At 41.4% G+C, this 17,008-nt stretch overlaps 1 protein-coding gene across 1 annotated transcript; it reads right to left on the minus strand.

Moving 5' to 3' along the window:
- Positions 1-1,225: 1,225 nt before the first annotated feature.
- yars1 (tyrosyl-tRNA synthetase 1) lies at positions 1,226-9,367 on the minus strand. The gene is made up of 14 exons (XM_084081411.1): positions 9,286-9,367; positions 7,991-8,066; positions 7,346-7,492; positions 7,010-7,185; positions 6,702-6,831; positions 5,905-5,985; positions 5,361-5,453; positions 5,107-5,242; positions 4,905-4,990; positions 4,410-4,545; positions 4,075-4,190; positions 2,711-2,904; positions 2,012-2,153; positions 1,226-1,695 (listed from the first exon to the last, which is right to left on the minus strand). Exons 2-14 carry the CDS (start codon positions 8,042-8,044, stop codon positions 1,585-1,587), a joined length of 1,602 nt encoding a protein of 533 aa, XP_083937537.1. The 5' UTR covers positions 8,045-8,066; positions 9,286-9,367; the 3' UTR covers positions 1,226-1,584.
- Positions 9,368-17,008: the final 7,641 nt, after the last annotated feature.

The raw sequence follows: 17,008 nt of genomic DNA on the forward strand, positions 1-17,008 counted from the left end.
TGAACAAGACACTTGAAAGAACAGTTCACCCAAAAATGCTTATTTTCTATCAATTACACACTCCATGAAGCCTTGAATTCATGGGAGATTTTTTTTGTTTTTGACACATTCCTGAGCACAGACTCAAGACATATTGGTTGGATGCATGGCGCATATAATACGCATCGCATTGTAGATCAGTATTCGATAATTCCAATATTCACTATACACTCCTCATGTTTAAGCCTAACTGAATTATATATTTTTGGACGACTTGTGCATTTAATTTGTCGCCAATACTTTGCCACGCTTTCTCCCTGGATCCATTTATTGCGACCGTGTTTCCTTTCTTGCTTATTATACATTTTACTTATGATTCCGGGGAGACATCAAATTTCTCTTTTGGGTCTTGAGTCAAGACCCCGGCCGGCAAAAGAGAAATTTTCGGGAGCCGGGACCCAAGCCTCAAGACTCTTGAGCTAAAAAGTTTGTGAACCACTGCCATTTAGAACAGTGGTTTTCAACCTTTTTCATGCCAAGGACCCCTAAATTGATATACATTTGGCCGCGGACCCCCATCTGAAAATGTTTTGTGCCAGGGACCCCCAGAAGCAAAGATTTGAGTTAAAAATGTTCGCTTTAAAAATGCATATATATTTCAAAGATATGCACACATTTTCAAGATTTTTCAAAAATAGATCTACAAGCTCATAGCGCAGCACTCGGTGCCGCACTATGAGCTTGTAGATCTGCTATTTTTGAATAGCCAAAGCTAAGTGGTTAAAAATGATTGTGACGCTATCAGTGGCGTACCCACCGTAGAGTCTCGCCTCCCCTAGAAAATGAAGTAAAAGACTGACTGAAAAACAGGCAGTGAAAAAAATCCCAACAGAATAGTGGCCGTTGGACCATTAGCCCGCCTCCTCGTCCATAAGGCAGCTAATCATCACCGTATCCATTCAGCAGAGCGACCCTCACCTATATAGTGATGCAAATATCTTTGTCTTCATGGGGTACCAGGAGTGGGGGTCTGGGCCATCACCTGTACTCACCTGGCATAAAAGGGGCTCTGAGAGCAGCTTGAGCCATTCATTACTAAACTACAACATGAAGAGACCACCGCTGAAGAATTGATTGATTGATTATACATGCATATTGTTTTTATTAACGTTTTTCTCACTTGTTCACTCGTCTCAGTGGCTTAGCCCGTCACCTAATTCTTGACAGAATGATGGAGTACATGATCGGAGATCTGAACCATTGTTTATTTAATATTACAGATGATGCAATGTTGAACCCTGATGAACCATTTCTATGGTGGCCTGGAAGTGCCAAACATTTCACAATGCAAAAAATTACAATATATGGTCATTACAATATAATACAAGAAATATTGTTTTTTTTTATATACATTTAATGTCTAAAACTCACCAATGAAACCATTGTCTGAGTACCACAGACAGTATTGTTAGATTGATTCAAAGTCCAATTATTTTAGCAATCTGGTTCTCAAAGCAAGAAGGGATTATGGTTGGGAGTTTTTTTGTTTTGTTTACCATAGAGACATGGCAATGAGCAGCGTTATGAGTGTAAGCAGTGTGCAATCTAACTGATGTTGCCTCCTTTCAATGTTTTACATGTGATCTGTCCAAGTTTGGTCATTAAATTATATTCCTTCCACTGGGCAACACACTCCTCTGATACCTTTAGGTCCACCTAGGGAGAGAAGGAAAACAAACATCTAATTATCTATTCTATATACAGTATAATACTATATAAGGTAATAAAATAATATATTGTTAAGTATAAACCTACTATCCATCATATTACTACAGTACGCCAAATATATATATATATAAAATGTATACAACCACACTAGCAGTATAGTTAACTAACCTAACAGAACCAACTGCAAGCTAGAATAAAAATGGATCAGACAGCTCAACATCCACTACCTTTAAGCAAAAGTGTATTAACTACTGTTGTGGTAGATTTTGAAAATAATGTTTTGGATGCTTTCACTGGTTCTCACCTGTAGTTTCTCCCAAACCTTCTTCTTTGGGTTGAGCTTCTCATCTGGTTTCCCTGCCTCGTATCCTTCTATAAAGACCTGTTCTCCTGGCGATGAACCCTCTGGTGGGTCAAGCGGTTCCACTCTCCTGGGCTCCCCTTCACTACAGGCCAGCCAACCGGAAAGGAGAGAAGAAAAAAATATTGTTCAAGGATGAGCATATGTGTGTGTGTTTATGTTTATGTTTAACCCATTAAAACCGGGAGCGCATCTGTGTCATTTTAGATTTGAGCTACTGTATATACGGTAGCCTATATAGCACATTGATTCTCAAAGTTGGGGGGTACCAGGGGGTCCCCGGCAAAATTTGTTAATATAGTGTCACAATCATTTTAACCCATGTAACCATATTTTATACTTTGGCTATTCAAAAATAGCAGATATACAAGCTCATAGCACGGCACAAGCTATTTTTGTAAAAATCTTGAAAAGAATTTAAAGCGAACAGTTTAACTCAAATCTTTGCTTCTGGCGGTCCCTGGAACACAATATTTTAGGATGGGGGGGTCCACGGCCAAATACATATAATTTTGGGGGTCTTTGACATGAAAAAGTTGGAGCACCACAACATACGTTTTTTCAGGAAACTGTTAGGATTTAAACAACATTTATAGAATCGGCCTCAGGTCTTAATAATGGGTTAATAGGAAATCCACTTACACTGTGGAACATAGCAGCATGGCTTGAGACTCAATGCCTCGCATTTTCTGAGGTTTCAGATTGCAAAGCAGAAGCACCATTCTGTCCTGCAGTTCCTCCTGGGAAATGAAGGCCACCAGCCCGCTGACTACAGTCCTCGGCTCTGCCTCTCCCACGTCAATTTTCTCCAGGTACAGTGAATCAGCATCGGGATGCTGCAACATGGTGAGCAGAGAAAATCCATGAGAAAATGGGACGAGGGACATTATGTAGATCAATAAAGGTTGGGACCACTTAGCAATTCATCGATACAACTGTGAAATCGATAAGTAAAACTAGAAAAAGCGCTCCTCGGAGCACAGGTCTCCGCCAGGTCAGGTAGGTTTTGTGGCCTCCTGGTGGCGCTATAATAGACCAATGTGAAAAGGGTGGCATTTCTTCCTCGGCCTACGGGGAATGTGCGTGCACTCATGATTTGAGGCATTTTGTTGCAAAAATGTGTTTTGCTAAATTAAACCTGCTGGTGGCGCTATAACAGGGTAAGGTGAAAAGGGTGGCATTTCTTCCTCGGCCTATTGGGAATGTGCGTGCACATTTTCACAGAAAGCGCAAGCTGCATTCATGATTTGAGACATTTTGTTCAAAATGGACCAATCCTGCAAACTTTGGAAGCCAACCTTAGCCAATCAGGATGGAATATGACATATCAGATAGATCCGTCTTGATCACATGACTATAGAGATAATGTGTACCGATTTGCGTGATGTATGGATAAAATCTATAAGAGTAATATCCAAAAATGGGTTTTGCACAAATCGGCCTCCTGGTGGCGCTATAACCGGCCCATGTGAAAAATTTGGATCAGAGGTTCTGAATTGGCACCCAGGGAGTGTGTGTGCACAGTTTCGCAGCGACCGGGCCGACGGTGCCTGAGATTAGCCGCTCGCAGACAGATGGACACACGGACACACGGACGGACGGAGGGTAAAACATACTCTCTCACCATGCCTTTCGGCCTGGCGGAGACAATAACTTAGTGAATACATAACTATTAACAAACGAGTTCTCCAAACACTCTAATCCTGGTTTTCACTCGTAAATGTTAACATACATGCCTTACATGGCACAGTTTTTGACATTATTAATGATTTATCGATTCTTCAATATTGATAAATAATCACCCCAGTCCTAGTGGCACTGCCATTCAGGTGAGAGAATAAACTATTGAGCTAACACATATTTTAAACTAGAGGTGAAACCAGAAACAGTGCAAATTGTTAGAAAACTACTTTTTTGTGTGCGTTTTTGCCAACTGACTTAAATATTGCCCAATGGTGGTGGCAAAAGACCCACCATTATGCTATGTACTATGTTGAAGTCCTTACCTTCTCCACACTGATGATCTTGCCCACTCTGATGTCCAGCCGAGAGGGCAGAAGCTCATCATCTCCTCCTCCTCCTCCTCCTCCTCCTGCTTTAGCACCTTTCCCTGCTGCTGTCTCTGAACATCAAACAAAAGCAACATTTGGTGGTGAATCTGTATGTGTTAGCCGGCATGCTACAGTAGCAAGACATCCTTTTCAGGATAGTCAGTCAGGCTGCATGAAGGGAATATCAGACATCACGTTCAGCCAGGAAGGACATACTGTAGACTACAGTGTAGAGCATTTGGGTTTGAATGAATGAAGAGAGAAGTTAGCTGTTGGAGTGATATACTGACTTTTCTTTGAGGGGTCAGGGTAGGCTGTGTTGGTCAGTTGGCGGAGCTCAGGTGACTCAAACTTCTTCCTGATTGGGTCCATAAGTTTGTTGAGTGCAACCTCCACTGAGGCCTTCAAGTCGCCCGGGTGGATTGACTAAAATGTCAGTGGTAAAAGCATAATGCGACATGTGAAGGAGAATTTTGCAAAAAACATTAAAGTACAGTCTGATTTAACAGTCTATTGTTGCTAGAAGATGTGTGAGAACTCTTGTCAACATCCTGGCAATTGTTTACACCACTGGGATGGTGTAGACCAAAAGCATATTTAAAATAATAATAATGAACAAAAAAGTGTTAATGAACATTTTTATAGGCTAGCTAGTTAGATAGTTAACAGCTTGTTCAGATAGTTTATGCTGTTAACCAGGGGAACGGTTACAAACAGGAAGTTGACAATGGTTGGAACAATGAGGTGGCATTCAACAACTCAAATCCATGAGGGCTATAGTGTACCTCTGCTGCAAAGTCCTGCTCCACCTCCTCAAACACAGTGTAGACTTTGTCTCCGCCCCACTTGGGGTCTCTTTTGACACAAAAATCTGAAACGGAGCAGAAGGTCAATGATATATTTGTTTCACACTCTATGAAAGAATAGAAAACAGACAAACAGGAGAGGGAGAATACTGAAGAGAACAGAGAATGGCTGGTCCTCTACCTCCGCAGAGTGGGAAGAGGACGTGTTTGACGAAGGACAGCACTCCATTGTTCTCGATGTTGCCAGGCTCACAGAAAGCCTTCTTAAGCTTCTTCTTCACATCCTCCTTCTTGTCCAGAAGGTCAATCTTTGACTCCTGCAGCCATCAGTAGCAGACGGATAGTGAAGGAGATGATTAGCCAAGAGATAAGAAACATATATTTTCATCTTCATTCATTGTTTGAGAACTTCCAGCAAATATGAATTGTCCTTACTTCTTCTGATGAGCTCATTTTGGCTCCTGTCAGCCCTGGCACCATCGGATTCATCAGATGAGCGCGCTTGGCATAGCCCAGGGAGGGCAAGTACTGCACATAAATGACAAATAACACCACATGTTAGCACCTCACACCTGCATATCGTCGCTGTCAGGTGGAAACCTTGTAAGTCCAAAACCTTTACATCCATTTCAGGAAATGGAAAAAATAAGCTGTGTTTCAATGGATCCAATGTAGTTATTAATAAGTCACTTAATACTTAATACATATTGTCCGGTCAATATTTATAACACATTGTGCGATGCAGGTTTGCATTGCACACATTGTGTGCTTGTTGGTCGGCTATTTTCGCTACTTTAGCGCAAAGCTGTTGTGCGATGAAATAGGGAATTATATGGAGGAGATACAAGGTTTCTGCCTGCTGACTTAACATGAGATCAATTAGTAATTCTGCTGCAAAAGGCAGGCCAAACATGTCAAAGAGAGTAAGAAAGTAGAGTGTGTAGTAGGGTTGAAGATAATTTGAGAGGATATGAGAAACCTTCTCTGCCAGGGTGAAAATCTTCCTCTGGTCAACTCCTCCAAACTGAGCATCCACCTTCAGGTACTCCTCATCAAGAGCCTGAGGAGAAAGACAACGCACACATCCACTGAATGACCTGAATAACCCCAACAGGTGGAATGCAATTACGTGGTACAGTCGGAGGGAAAATAACTGCAGTTATGTCCCGAACCCACCAGATACACATCCGCACACGTGCTGTTTGGCGTGTGCAGGTTTGGCGCAGGTCTGTTCTCTTCAGCCTTTCAGAGCTCATTTGTCGCTCGCAGAAAGTAACCAATGTGAAAAGTTGACATTATCAGCCTTCACATAACTGACACCTTAGAGCAGCGTCTGTACACTTACTCTTGCCGTCTGGTGGGTTCTGTGCATTACAGAGGTCCTCAGCGGACCAGGGTTTGGGAATCACTGCATTTGCACGTATCAGTGACAGTGTAATTTGACTCGATGAGCTAAACCCATTTAGACCTGAGGCCGATTTTAAAAACGGCTTTTAAATCCTGACCTATGTTTTCTGAAAATGTTCAAATATTGATTCAAACATTTTTTTAAAATGATGTTGCTATGCATTGCATATAGCAACAAGAACCCCAAAAGGGGTTCCCGGCTTGAAAGGCATAGTTACGTAATGGGGTTCCAGGTCTAAATGGGTTAACGGCAGTGTATGAAGAACAACCATTGCTTTTAAATCTATCATTTATTTAGTGTGTGTTGTGACTTGCTAGTTACATCGTTTGAAACTGACATTTATTTTCATATGTAAAAAGGGCCTTTACCTGAAGTCCAGGGTACAGCAGACCACTCAGCAAAGGATGGTCCACCTGTTTGACAACCTCAGCTCCAGCCTTCTTCGCATCATGCTCAGTGACCATAGAGGACAAACGGTACACGTCCAGCGTGTACTCTCTGATAGAGAAGAGATAGACAACACCGTTTTTATTTTCATGTTTTCCTCCAGAATGTCTCTTAGAGGTGCTAGGGACGATGAATGACTTGAATTAAAACCATATGTATTCTTCTCTAGACCATTAAAGACACACAGCCTGTCGGCAATGTGAGCTAGCTTAGACATGGAGGAGCTTACCGGCTGAGCTGGAAGTCTGTTCCCTTGATAAACTTCAGTTTATCAAGCGGCACCCCGATGCTCTCCAGCATGGCTTTAATAATTTGTTCATAGTACTGCACCCGGAGCTCCAGCAGCTCCCAGGGAGCCTTCATGTTGTCCAGGAAGGCATGCAGGTCTGCAAACAAGATAGTCACCTGCAAAAAAAGAAGACATTGATGAAAACACAGTGAGTTGCTTCAAAACATCCAAACCACAATAAGGACAGATCAAGATCAAGCAATGCTTAATTCATACACCATTGTGCGACTGTGTCATATACCAAAATATAAATCAGGCTTAAAAAGGTCTACCCACCTCACACCCTGCCTTGAGGAAATCTGCGATCTTGGACATTGGCACAAAATAAGCGACATGGGGTTTGCCTGTAGTGGCTGTTCCCCAGTAGACCTTGAGTTCTCGTTCCTGGAGAACCTGCTTAATTTTGTCCTCACCAAGGAACTCCTGTAAAACAAACACACAACCAAATCCATCACTTAAGTGTTATAGAACAGTGGTTCTCAACCTGTGGGTCTGGACCCCCAGGGGGGGGTCACCAGATGACAGTGAAGTGATAATTTAAGGACTTTTAAGACATTTTTAATACCTCAAAAATTGCCAAATTGTCAAATAATATAAGAAATAGGCAAAGATTGTGAAAATAGCCGATCTACAAGTTATCTGCTCTTTTGAGTCTTTTCACAATATTTATCTGTGGAACCGAGCCAAACTAAATGTAACGCCTTATCTAATACAATTCCATGTGCTTGTCAGGGTGGGGGGGTCCCCAGTTCAAATATGATTATTTTGGGGGGTCCCCAGTTCACGCGGCCTGAAAAGGTTGAGAATAACCACTGTTATAGAACATGCCAGTGTCTTGCCATCCAAGTGATCCACTTACTCCCAAAGAGTTTGTCATCCAGAATGTTTGTATATTTTCATGTGTATTTGTACGTGTCTCACCTGTAGGTTCCTTGTTATGAGGTCGAACTTCTCCTCTGGACTTAGCTCTGCCATGACTCTCGATTATCCTAAATAGCTAAACACAGATGAAATCATCAAGCATTATCATCAGTGCCTGCATACTATTTGTATCTGGATCTGTGTGTTCAATAGATTTCTGACCTTTAATTGATTGACTGGATACTTTATTAGTCAGAAATGTAAACAGCAGACATTTAGGCTAAAAAGATAACACAAAAACGTCCTTGTCCCACGACTTGTTTCTACTGTGATCCTATGTATTCAATTCATCAACATAGCATAATAATAACCCAATAATAAATATCAACAACAACAAATACAAAAACTCTATATGTACACAATTTCGGCAGTGAATGACACCTCCTTTCTATGGGGAAAATGCGTTTACCTTGTGGTACCTAAATGAAATGATACTGCTTTGTGATAAATGGCATTTAGTCTCATGGTAAACAAAAACTGAAACAAAAAAAATCATCATCCCCTGGCTGCGGTTATTGCAGTATTATTGCAATATCGCGGTTATTGCAATAGCCCTTCCCATGAAACATATGGTAAATGATCCTTAGCTCTGGTCTATAGCGTTGGTCCAATGTTTTAGTTCCTCCACTGCGCCCTCTACAGATCTTGTCAATAGAAAGAATCCATTGATCAGATCTGTAGAGGGCGCAGTGGAGTAACTAAAACGTTTTTACCATCCAGAGAAATGTTTTCTTTTCTGGCCAAAAAGTGCATTTTAGACGTGAGGTGGGGGGCTCCGAGTGTTCCCACTAAGTAAAGTAGGCTTTCAACATCTTAAAACCGTCTTTGTTTTGGTGAGTAGCGAAAGTGTATGTTTTATTTTGACTGGAGACGAGAGGCTGCGCTACCGCCGGTGTGCAGGCAACGGCTCGAAAATAACATTGCGTTAACTACTTCTAACGCTATGGACCTCATCAGTTGTTTACGCTTATTTTACACTTTGTCGTACGACGGTGTCGCTTGCCGACACGAACTACAACAAGCTAAAAGACAACATGTTAACGTGTCAGCAAGCGACTCCCGTCGTACCAGGGAGTATAAATGATGATAGGCTTCACCAACAGTCCACATGCATGCTAACATGGATTAGCCGACACGTTGAAACTACTGAATGAACAAGCTAGCACACTTAGCCATGTGTATTGTGTAGCATTAGTACAGCTGTTAAGCCTAGCGTCGATATCTGTCATTCAGTAAGCTAGGTCATATGTTGGTCTGATGAAGAGCCATGAAACACCATTCACCTGCCAACTTACCGTAAAGATGGATTTCTCATACAACCTGTCATCAGTGTTGCATCAGCGCTGTGGCTCTGTGATCGACTGAGACAGGCGCTGCTGCACCCAGGCCAAATCAGTCGAGTTCAGAGGCTGAGGCTGCTACTCCGCGCCTGCGCCACTAGATGGCAGACGCACACTATTGTTGTTGTTGATTGATTGATGTACTTTATTTAGTAAGACATGAGAACAACAGTACATGGAAGTACAAATTCACAATACAAGGTCTACTAAACTGGAAGACTCATAAAAGCACAGAGCTTGTTTCAAATGAGTTCCCCATGCACACAAATCATGATGACATATAAGAGACAGACAGATATACACAACTACTATAGAATGTCATACAATCAGTTTACAGGTTACTGGTATGAAGAGTGAAAAATATGTACAAGAGGAGAAGGGGGGTAGGTTAGGTTAGGACTTAGACAGGGGCCATTTTCCAATTGCAGCCTCCTGAAGGTGTATCTTTAGGGCTGTTTTGAAAGAGAGTAGGGTTTTACACTCCTTTACTCCTTTTGGTAGGGCGTTCCACATTTTTGATGAATAGCATGAGAACGAGTTACTTCCCTTTGTTGAGCCAAAAAAGGGTTGGACAAGGTTTGTGGAGCTGCCTCTGGTATTGTGATCGTGGACATCATTAACATTTTGGAAGTATTTTGACAAATACAGGGGGATCCCAATGTTGTGATATATCTTGAAGACCAGGCCCATAGCAAGTTGCTGTACTCTGTCCGCAACCCTAAGCCATCCAATCCTATCAAAATGATCAGGGGTTAGATGGGTTTTGAAGTTGAGGCCAAGAAGTAGCCTTACAAGTTTGTTTTGGGATGTTTGGAGCCTTGTTTTTAAGGCCTTGGTGGTGTTGTGATACCATGAAGTACATGCATAATCGTAATGACCTTGTATGAGGGCCACTGCAAGAGTCTTCAGAGTCTTCTTACTGACTTTACGATCAATACTCCGCAAATAGCGTGTTTTTTTGTGGACCGTTTTGATCGTTTTTTCAGCATTTTTGTCACCAGAGAGGTCAGCCTCCAAGATAGAGCCCAGGTAGGTAATTTCGTTTTTTCTTTTGATGATATCATCACCCGCCTTTGTGCCTTTGGCTTTACCACAGGTTTGGTGGGCACTAGTAGGGACATCCACGCGCCTCCATGTAAAAGTGGCTAATTTGTCCAAAATGTTACAAATGGAACTAAACAACTCATACTGTAATATTAGTGCACAGGGAGGTGAAGCAAGCTGCTAAAACCCCAAAAACAAGAGTATTATCTCCAAAAAGGTGAGTTTTCTACAGGTGTTGTTAGTTTGGCTAATAAGTGCTTATACATTAAAGGAATTGATGACGCAGCATGTCATTTTCACGTTTATGTTACTTGGTAAAAAGCAACAACTATTCAGTATGAAGCATTGTTTGATGTGGAGTGAATATATGTGTGTTTTATTGAGGCCTATAGTCAGTACTGTAAAGTAACCGAGTACATGTACTCAAGTACTGTACTTTGAGTACAATTTTGAGGTTATTGTTGGGGTATTTTTTACTTTACTGGAGTGTTTCCAATTTTCAGTACTTTTACTTCTATTCCACTACATCTCAGAGACAAATATTGTACTTTTACTCCACTACAAGTATTTGAAAACTTGAGTTACTATAGTTACTTTGTAGATTTGGATTATTATTACAAAACATACATTAACCACTTTCAACCCTATGTACATTGCGGCCAATTGAAAATAGCAGACCTACAAGCTCACAATGCGTCGCGGTGCAACGCATTGTGAGCTTGTAGGTCGGCTATTTCATGCCTGCTCTTTATGACGTCACCGCGCCACCTGCTTTGCGGCGACTTCAAAGGGCCAGAGCGCGGCAATGGAGCAGCAGCCCCACACACACAACACACACAACACACACACACACACACACAACACACACACGCGCACGCACGCACACACACGCACACACACAGCAGCAAACACAAGACACGACCGAGTGTTTGTTGTTAAAACTAAGTTAAAAAGGTGAGTTTGGCTAATTAAGTGCTTAGAATACATTTCACTTTTATGTTACTTGTAAAAAGCAACAATGTAGCATATCGTCGGTGTCCAGCCGGGACCAGCTAACTCCATTTTCAGTTTTTTTTTTTTTTTTCATAAATCAATGCTATTGAACCCCCTTTACATCTGTGTAAAGTTTTTTTTTATAATAACCTATGAAAAGTATTAAAAAGCGCCTCTGACGAAAACTCCCAACTCCATTGGATCCTCAAACTGTCCGTCAAAAACAAACAACTCCCCCCTCCTCTCATGCTCTCCACTGCTGCATACTATATATACAGGGTTTTTGCCAATTGTCAAATATAAATACTACAGATTTAAAAAAACATAATTCAGACTTTGTTTTTGACCAACTGTCAGATATAAATTTGGACAGTTTTCACTGTGTCATTTCAGCGTGTCAGACTGCATTCATGCTTTACCCTCCACCTTTAGCAGAGACTTTAAGTGAACAGTCATTTGCTCTCGGCTCTGGTCACCGTTTTGCGGGGTGTTTTCACCAACCCAGTGACTGGAAGGTTTAGGCAACACACAACACACAACAGTGTAATAATAAAATGTTGATGGATAGGTAAATGCAACTGTGGTTGTTATTGTTAGTGCAGTAGGCTACAGATTTGATAGGCTACAGATTCTATTATTCATGAATGTATTTTTTTTATTGATATGCCATTTATTTATTGTTGGTGTGCCATGATTGCTTTCGTTAAATACATTTAGTATTGAGTATTGAGGCAGAATTGTTTGTTGTACTCAACTGTAGAAGAACAACAGTGGTAACAGTTAGATCCATGGATGTTACCAATGCATGTTAAACTAAAAGTTGTTTAAGTACAGTATTCAGCTTGATCTATACTTAGTATATGAGGATGGCGCACACCATAAATAGCTGATCTCCAAGCTCACAATGCGTTGTGATGTGTTGTGAGCTTTGAGATTCATTGTCAGCTGTTCTTATCAATGATGGACAAAACCTCCTAACTCCACTCAATGATGGACAAAACCTTTACTGGTGTATTTCCAATTTGCTACACAGAGACACATATTGTACTTTTACTCCACTACAATTATTTGAAAACTTTAGTTACTTGTTACTTTGTAGATTTAGATTATTACTAACCATATATTACAATTATTATTCTATGATTTTATATATATATATATATATATATATATATATATATATATATATATATATATATATATATATATATATATATATATATATATATATATATATATATTATTCATCCCTATACATTTGAAAACTTGTGAAACAGGACATTCTGCATAATGAGTACTATCTACTTTTGGTACTTAAAGTATATTTTGATGCCAATACCTTGTGGCGTGTGACACATACACACACACACACACACGCACGCACGCACGCACGCACGCACGCACGCACGCACACACGCACACACACACACACACACACACACATTTACATTACATTACAGTCATTTAGCAGACGCTTTTATCCGTTACTGTCCACCACAGTACTCATCAGTCTCTCATTGTCTCCACGGTGTGTCTTCATGTCTCTCTGTCCTCCAGGCAAGCTGTGGCGCCGGAGGTTGGCGGTCCAGGACCCTCAGGGGGACGGCAGGCCGTGCCCCTCCTCCCAGATGGAGCAGTGCAGAAACCCTGTCCCGTCAAACCCTGCTACCGATGGCGCTACGAAGCCTGGTACCTGTGCTGTGCTGCTCATAGGTCAGTCCCAAGTCCAACACTATAGTCTGACTCTATAGAATTCAGTGTAACGATAGTTCATGTAAACACAGAAGGCAGAATGTTGATATACTTCATTCACACTCCCCGGACCCCCCCCCCCCCCCCCCCCCCCATTCGCTAACAAGTTATACAGTCGTACTCCTTTAAGTCAGTACGTACAACCTCTTGTCATTCTCATTCGCTACAAGCTAATAGGCTCTATGCATAGCAGCCATATTGGAAAGAAATTGGGCCTCTCCTTACTTCCTTCACAGGTGTTACCAATGATATTAATGAAGGCTCTGTTCCATTCTGGTCAGGGTGCTGATATCGTGCATGTTGGCTCACTAGAAAGTAGAAACACTCCATTTTGGTTCCCAAATGGTAACTGTGAGAGTATACAAATGAAACCAAATTTTGGTTCCATTTGTACACTCTCAGAGTTATGGGGGTTCGTTAAAATAAGACAACCACTATGCCACACTAAATGGAACAGAGCCTTAATTAGTGTCATTGGTAACACCTATGAAGGAAGTAAAGAAGGGGCCCAATTCATTCCCAATATGGCTGCTGTGCATAGAGCCTATTTACTCACGCCCTGATACCCACAGTGCAACTCTGGCGGTTCATTTAAGCAGCCTCTGTTCTCTGTTCAGTCTATGTGCTTCGCTGTCTAAGCTGGGTGTACAGCTGTTCGTTTTCAAATTCCCTCCACCTACCCGGCCTCCTCCCCGTGGCTTTTAGTTCATATTGTTATAGGTTGATTCTGTGTTTGCACTGTGGTTCTATGATTCTGTGTATTGTACTGTCTTCTATGGATTGTACTATGATTGTGGTAGTTTCATTATGTATTGAAGGTTCAATGTTATGTAAAACTGTATTTTATGCTCTGCTCTGGGGGGTTTGTGATTGAAGATCTGTGACATTTTGCACAGGGAATCTTTTAATATCACATGAGCAGAGTCACACCGCCAAATCATTGCATATATGATAATGGTTAATATGGGAATGGTTTAATGAATGGTAAATGGTTCATTAACAGTCTAGTTATTTCTGAGCTTAAGTGTCTAAATGCAGTGGTTCTTAAACCTTTTCATGTCAAGGACCCCCAAATTGACACTTATTGGCCCCGCAGACCCCCATTTGAAAAGATATGCCAGGGACCCCCATAAGAGAAGATTGTTAGGGCTCTAGAAGTGATTCTCAACCATTTTAATTTCAAGGACCCCCCAGTTTGACATGCATTAGGGCTACGGAGTGTACGGCATTTCTATCTCCGGGATCCCAAATTATATTGTAAAATCAATGTTGATTTAACTCTGAGAGTTTACAAATGGAAACAAATGGACCCTTATGGGTCCATTTGGTTCCATTTGTACACTCTCAGAGTTACAGAACCATAAGGGTCCATTTGGTTCCATTTGTACACTCTCAGAGTTACAGAACCATAAGGGTCCATTTGGTTCCATTTGTACACTCAGAGTTACAGAACCGTAAGGGTCCATTTTGGTTCCTAACTATCCATCATTTAGCTGGGTACCCCCTGGAACTCCCTCAAGGACCCCTGGGGGTCCCCGGACCCCACTTTGAGAACCAATGCTATAGACCAGTGGCTTTATAACCTTTTTTTAAATTCAAGGACCCCCAGTTTGATGTGCATGAGCGTAAAAATGTACCCTCACAGGGTCTTTTGCAGTTAACACATTAAGACCGGGAACGCATCTGTGTCATTTTTACATTTCTTTGGCTATTCAAAAATAGCAGGTCTACAAGCTCAGCACAGGCACAGAGTGCCATGCTATCTGCAATGTTTTTGAAAAATCGTGAAAATGTGTGCAAATCTTTGAATACGTATATCTTTATCTATTTTGCTATGCATGTATTTGGCCGCAGACCCCCATCTGAAAATATTTTGTTCCAGGGACCCCCAGAAGCACAGATCGAATGTTATTGTTGCAAATCTTTGAATATATATATTTTTAAAGCAAACCTTTTTAACTCAAATCTTTGCTTCTGGGGGATTCTACGAAATTCTACAAAAATCCTCAAAAAAACATGTTGCTATAATATCAGTGGTTTTCATGTCAAGGACCACAAAATGATATGTATTTGGCCGTGGACCCACAGAAGCATTTGCAAAAATGTTCAAGATTTTTTTAAACGGCACATCTACAAGCTCATAGTGCCGCGCTATGAGCTTGTACTGTAGATCTGCTATTTTTGAATAGCCAAAACAATCTAAAATGACAGAGACACGTTCCCGGATTGAATGGGTTGACAGTGTCCTGAGTTCCTGATATGTTGTTTTTTCTTAAGTGTAGCTTTCATTTTATTCTGTAATTTTGACATGAAAAAGTTTGAGAACCACTGATTTAGAAACATACGTTTTAAAAAGGTTAGGTTTAGGCATAGTTTTACTGAGGTTAGGGTTATGGTTAAGGTTAGGTTTAGGCATAGTTTTACTGAGGTTAGGGTTAGTTATTGATGGGAGAGGTTTAAAAAGGCAAATTAAATCCTCTTGTGCACTGGCCTATCTATCACTTCCCAAAAACTGTCCCAACTGGAGAGATGTGTAATGATTTATTTTGACCACCAGAGGGGGTCCTCCTAAATTGTGATCATCTCAGGGGTTCATGAACTATAATGGAATAAACTTACCAGTGACCTTTGTGAGGCATTTTCACTGGGGGCTGTGCATGGCAGGGGCGTCCAACCACCCTGAGTCCCACCTTAGTTGGACCGCTTACCCACACTCATCCACAGTCTCATTGTTAAAGGGTACAGGACTTGGACTCAAGGAAGGATTAAGAAATTGAACTAAAATGCTCAGCGAGGTATAGCGGAGCAAGCCCGTTTTGAGATTTAAAAGCAAATAAAAGGACCTTAAAATTAATTCTAAAATCGACAGGGAGCCAGTGAAGTGAGGCCAGGACAGGACTGATGTGCTCACGTCTTTTTGTGCCAGTGAGAAGGCGAGCCGCGGCATTTTGGACCAGCTGTAGGCGCCTGACTCACAACTCGATTATTGCAATTCCCTCTACACCTGCTCTAAGCCGGTGTAGAGGGAATTGCAATAATCGCGTCGTGAGGAAATGAAGGCATCAATGGCTATTTCTAGTTGTTGTCGGGGAAGATAGGCCTTAACCTTGGTGAGGAGTCGGAGTTGGAAGAAACTAGCTTAGATATGCCAGGGACCCCCATAAGAGAAGATCTTTAGGGCTCTAGAAGTGATTCTCAACCATTTTAATTTCAAGGACCCCCCCAGTTTGACATGCATTAGGCTACGGACCCCCATTTAACAGCATGTCTATCTCGGGGATCCCAATTTATATTGTAAAATCAATGTTGATTTAACTCTGAGAGTGTACAAATGGAACCAAATGGACCCTTATGGGTCCATTTGGTTCCATTTGCACACTCTCAGAGTTACAGAACCATAAGGGTCCATTTGGTTCCTAACTATCCATCATTTAGCCCACTGTCCACTGTTGTGTGTTACTGACTTTGTGGACACAGGTCTGAGCCCACAGTTTACGGTCTATCAGGGCTTGGTCTTCTGTGTTGGGCCATAAGTGTACAAAAGTGTTGTGTGCATGTTATGTTGTAAGCTATAGATAATGTATAATATATGATATATAATGACCTAGTATGTAATAATAATCCAATAATCGTACAATTAGTTTACAATGGTATACCTATGATAATAGTATAATATAATGTTATTATGTTATGTTATTTGGGACCCCCCCAAAATAATCATATTTGAACTGAGGACCCCCCAAAATCATATTTGAACAGGGGACCCCCCCCAAAATAATCATATTTGAACTGGGGACCCCCCAAATAATCACATTTTAACTGGGGACCCCCCCAAATAATCATATTTGAACTGGGGACCCCCCCCCCAATCATATTTGAGCCGGGAACC

This window comes from Gymnoscopelus microlampas, assembly GCF_963454915.1.
Source record: "Gymnoscopelus microlampas genome assembly, chromosome: 15".
Lineage (NCBI taxonomy): Eukaryota > Metazoa > Chordata > Actinopteri > Myctophiformes > Myctophidae > Gymnoscopelus > Gymnoscopelus microlampas.

Bases quoted from the DNA above. Each gene is read 5' to 3' on its own strand.
- yars1 (XM_084081411.1), bottom strand. From the start codon at position 8,044: ATGGCAGAGCTAAGTCCAGAGGAGAAGTTCGACCTCATAACAAGGAAC. The intron at 4,991-5,106 runs GTAGAGGACCAG...GCTCCGTTTCAG, and splicing joins CCTCTTCCCACTCTGCGGAG to ATTTTTGTGTCAAAAGAGAC. The intron at 1,696-2,011 runs GTGAGAACCAGT...TTCTCTCCCTAG, and splicing joins AGGTTTGGGAGAAACTACAG to GTGGACCTAAAGGTATCAGA.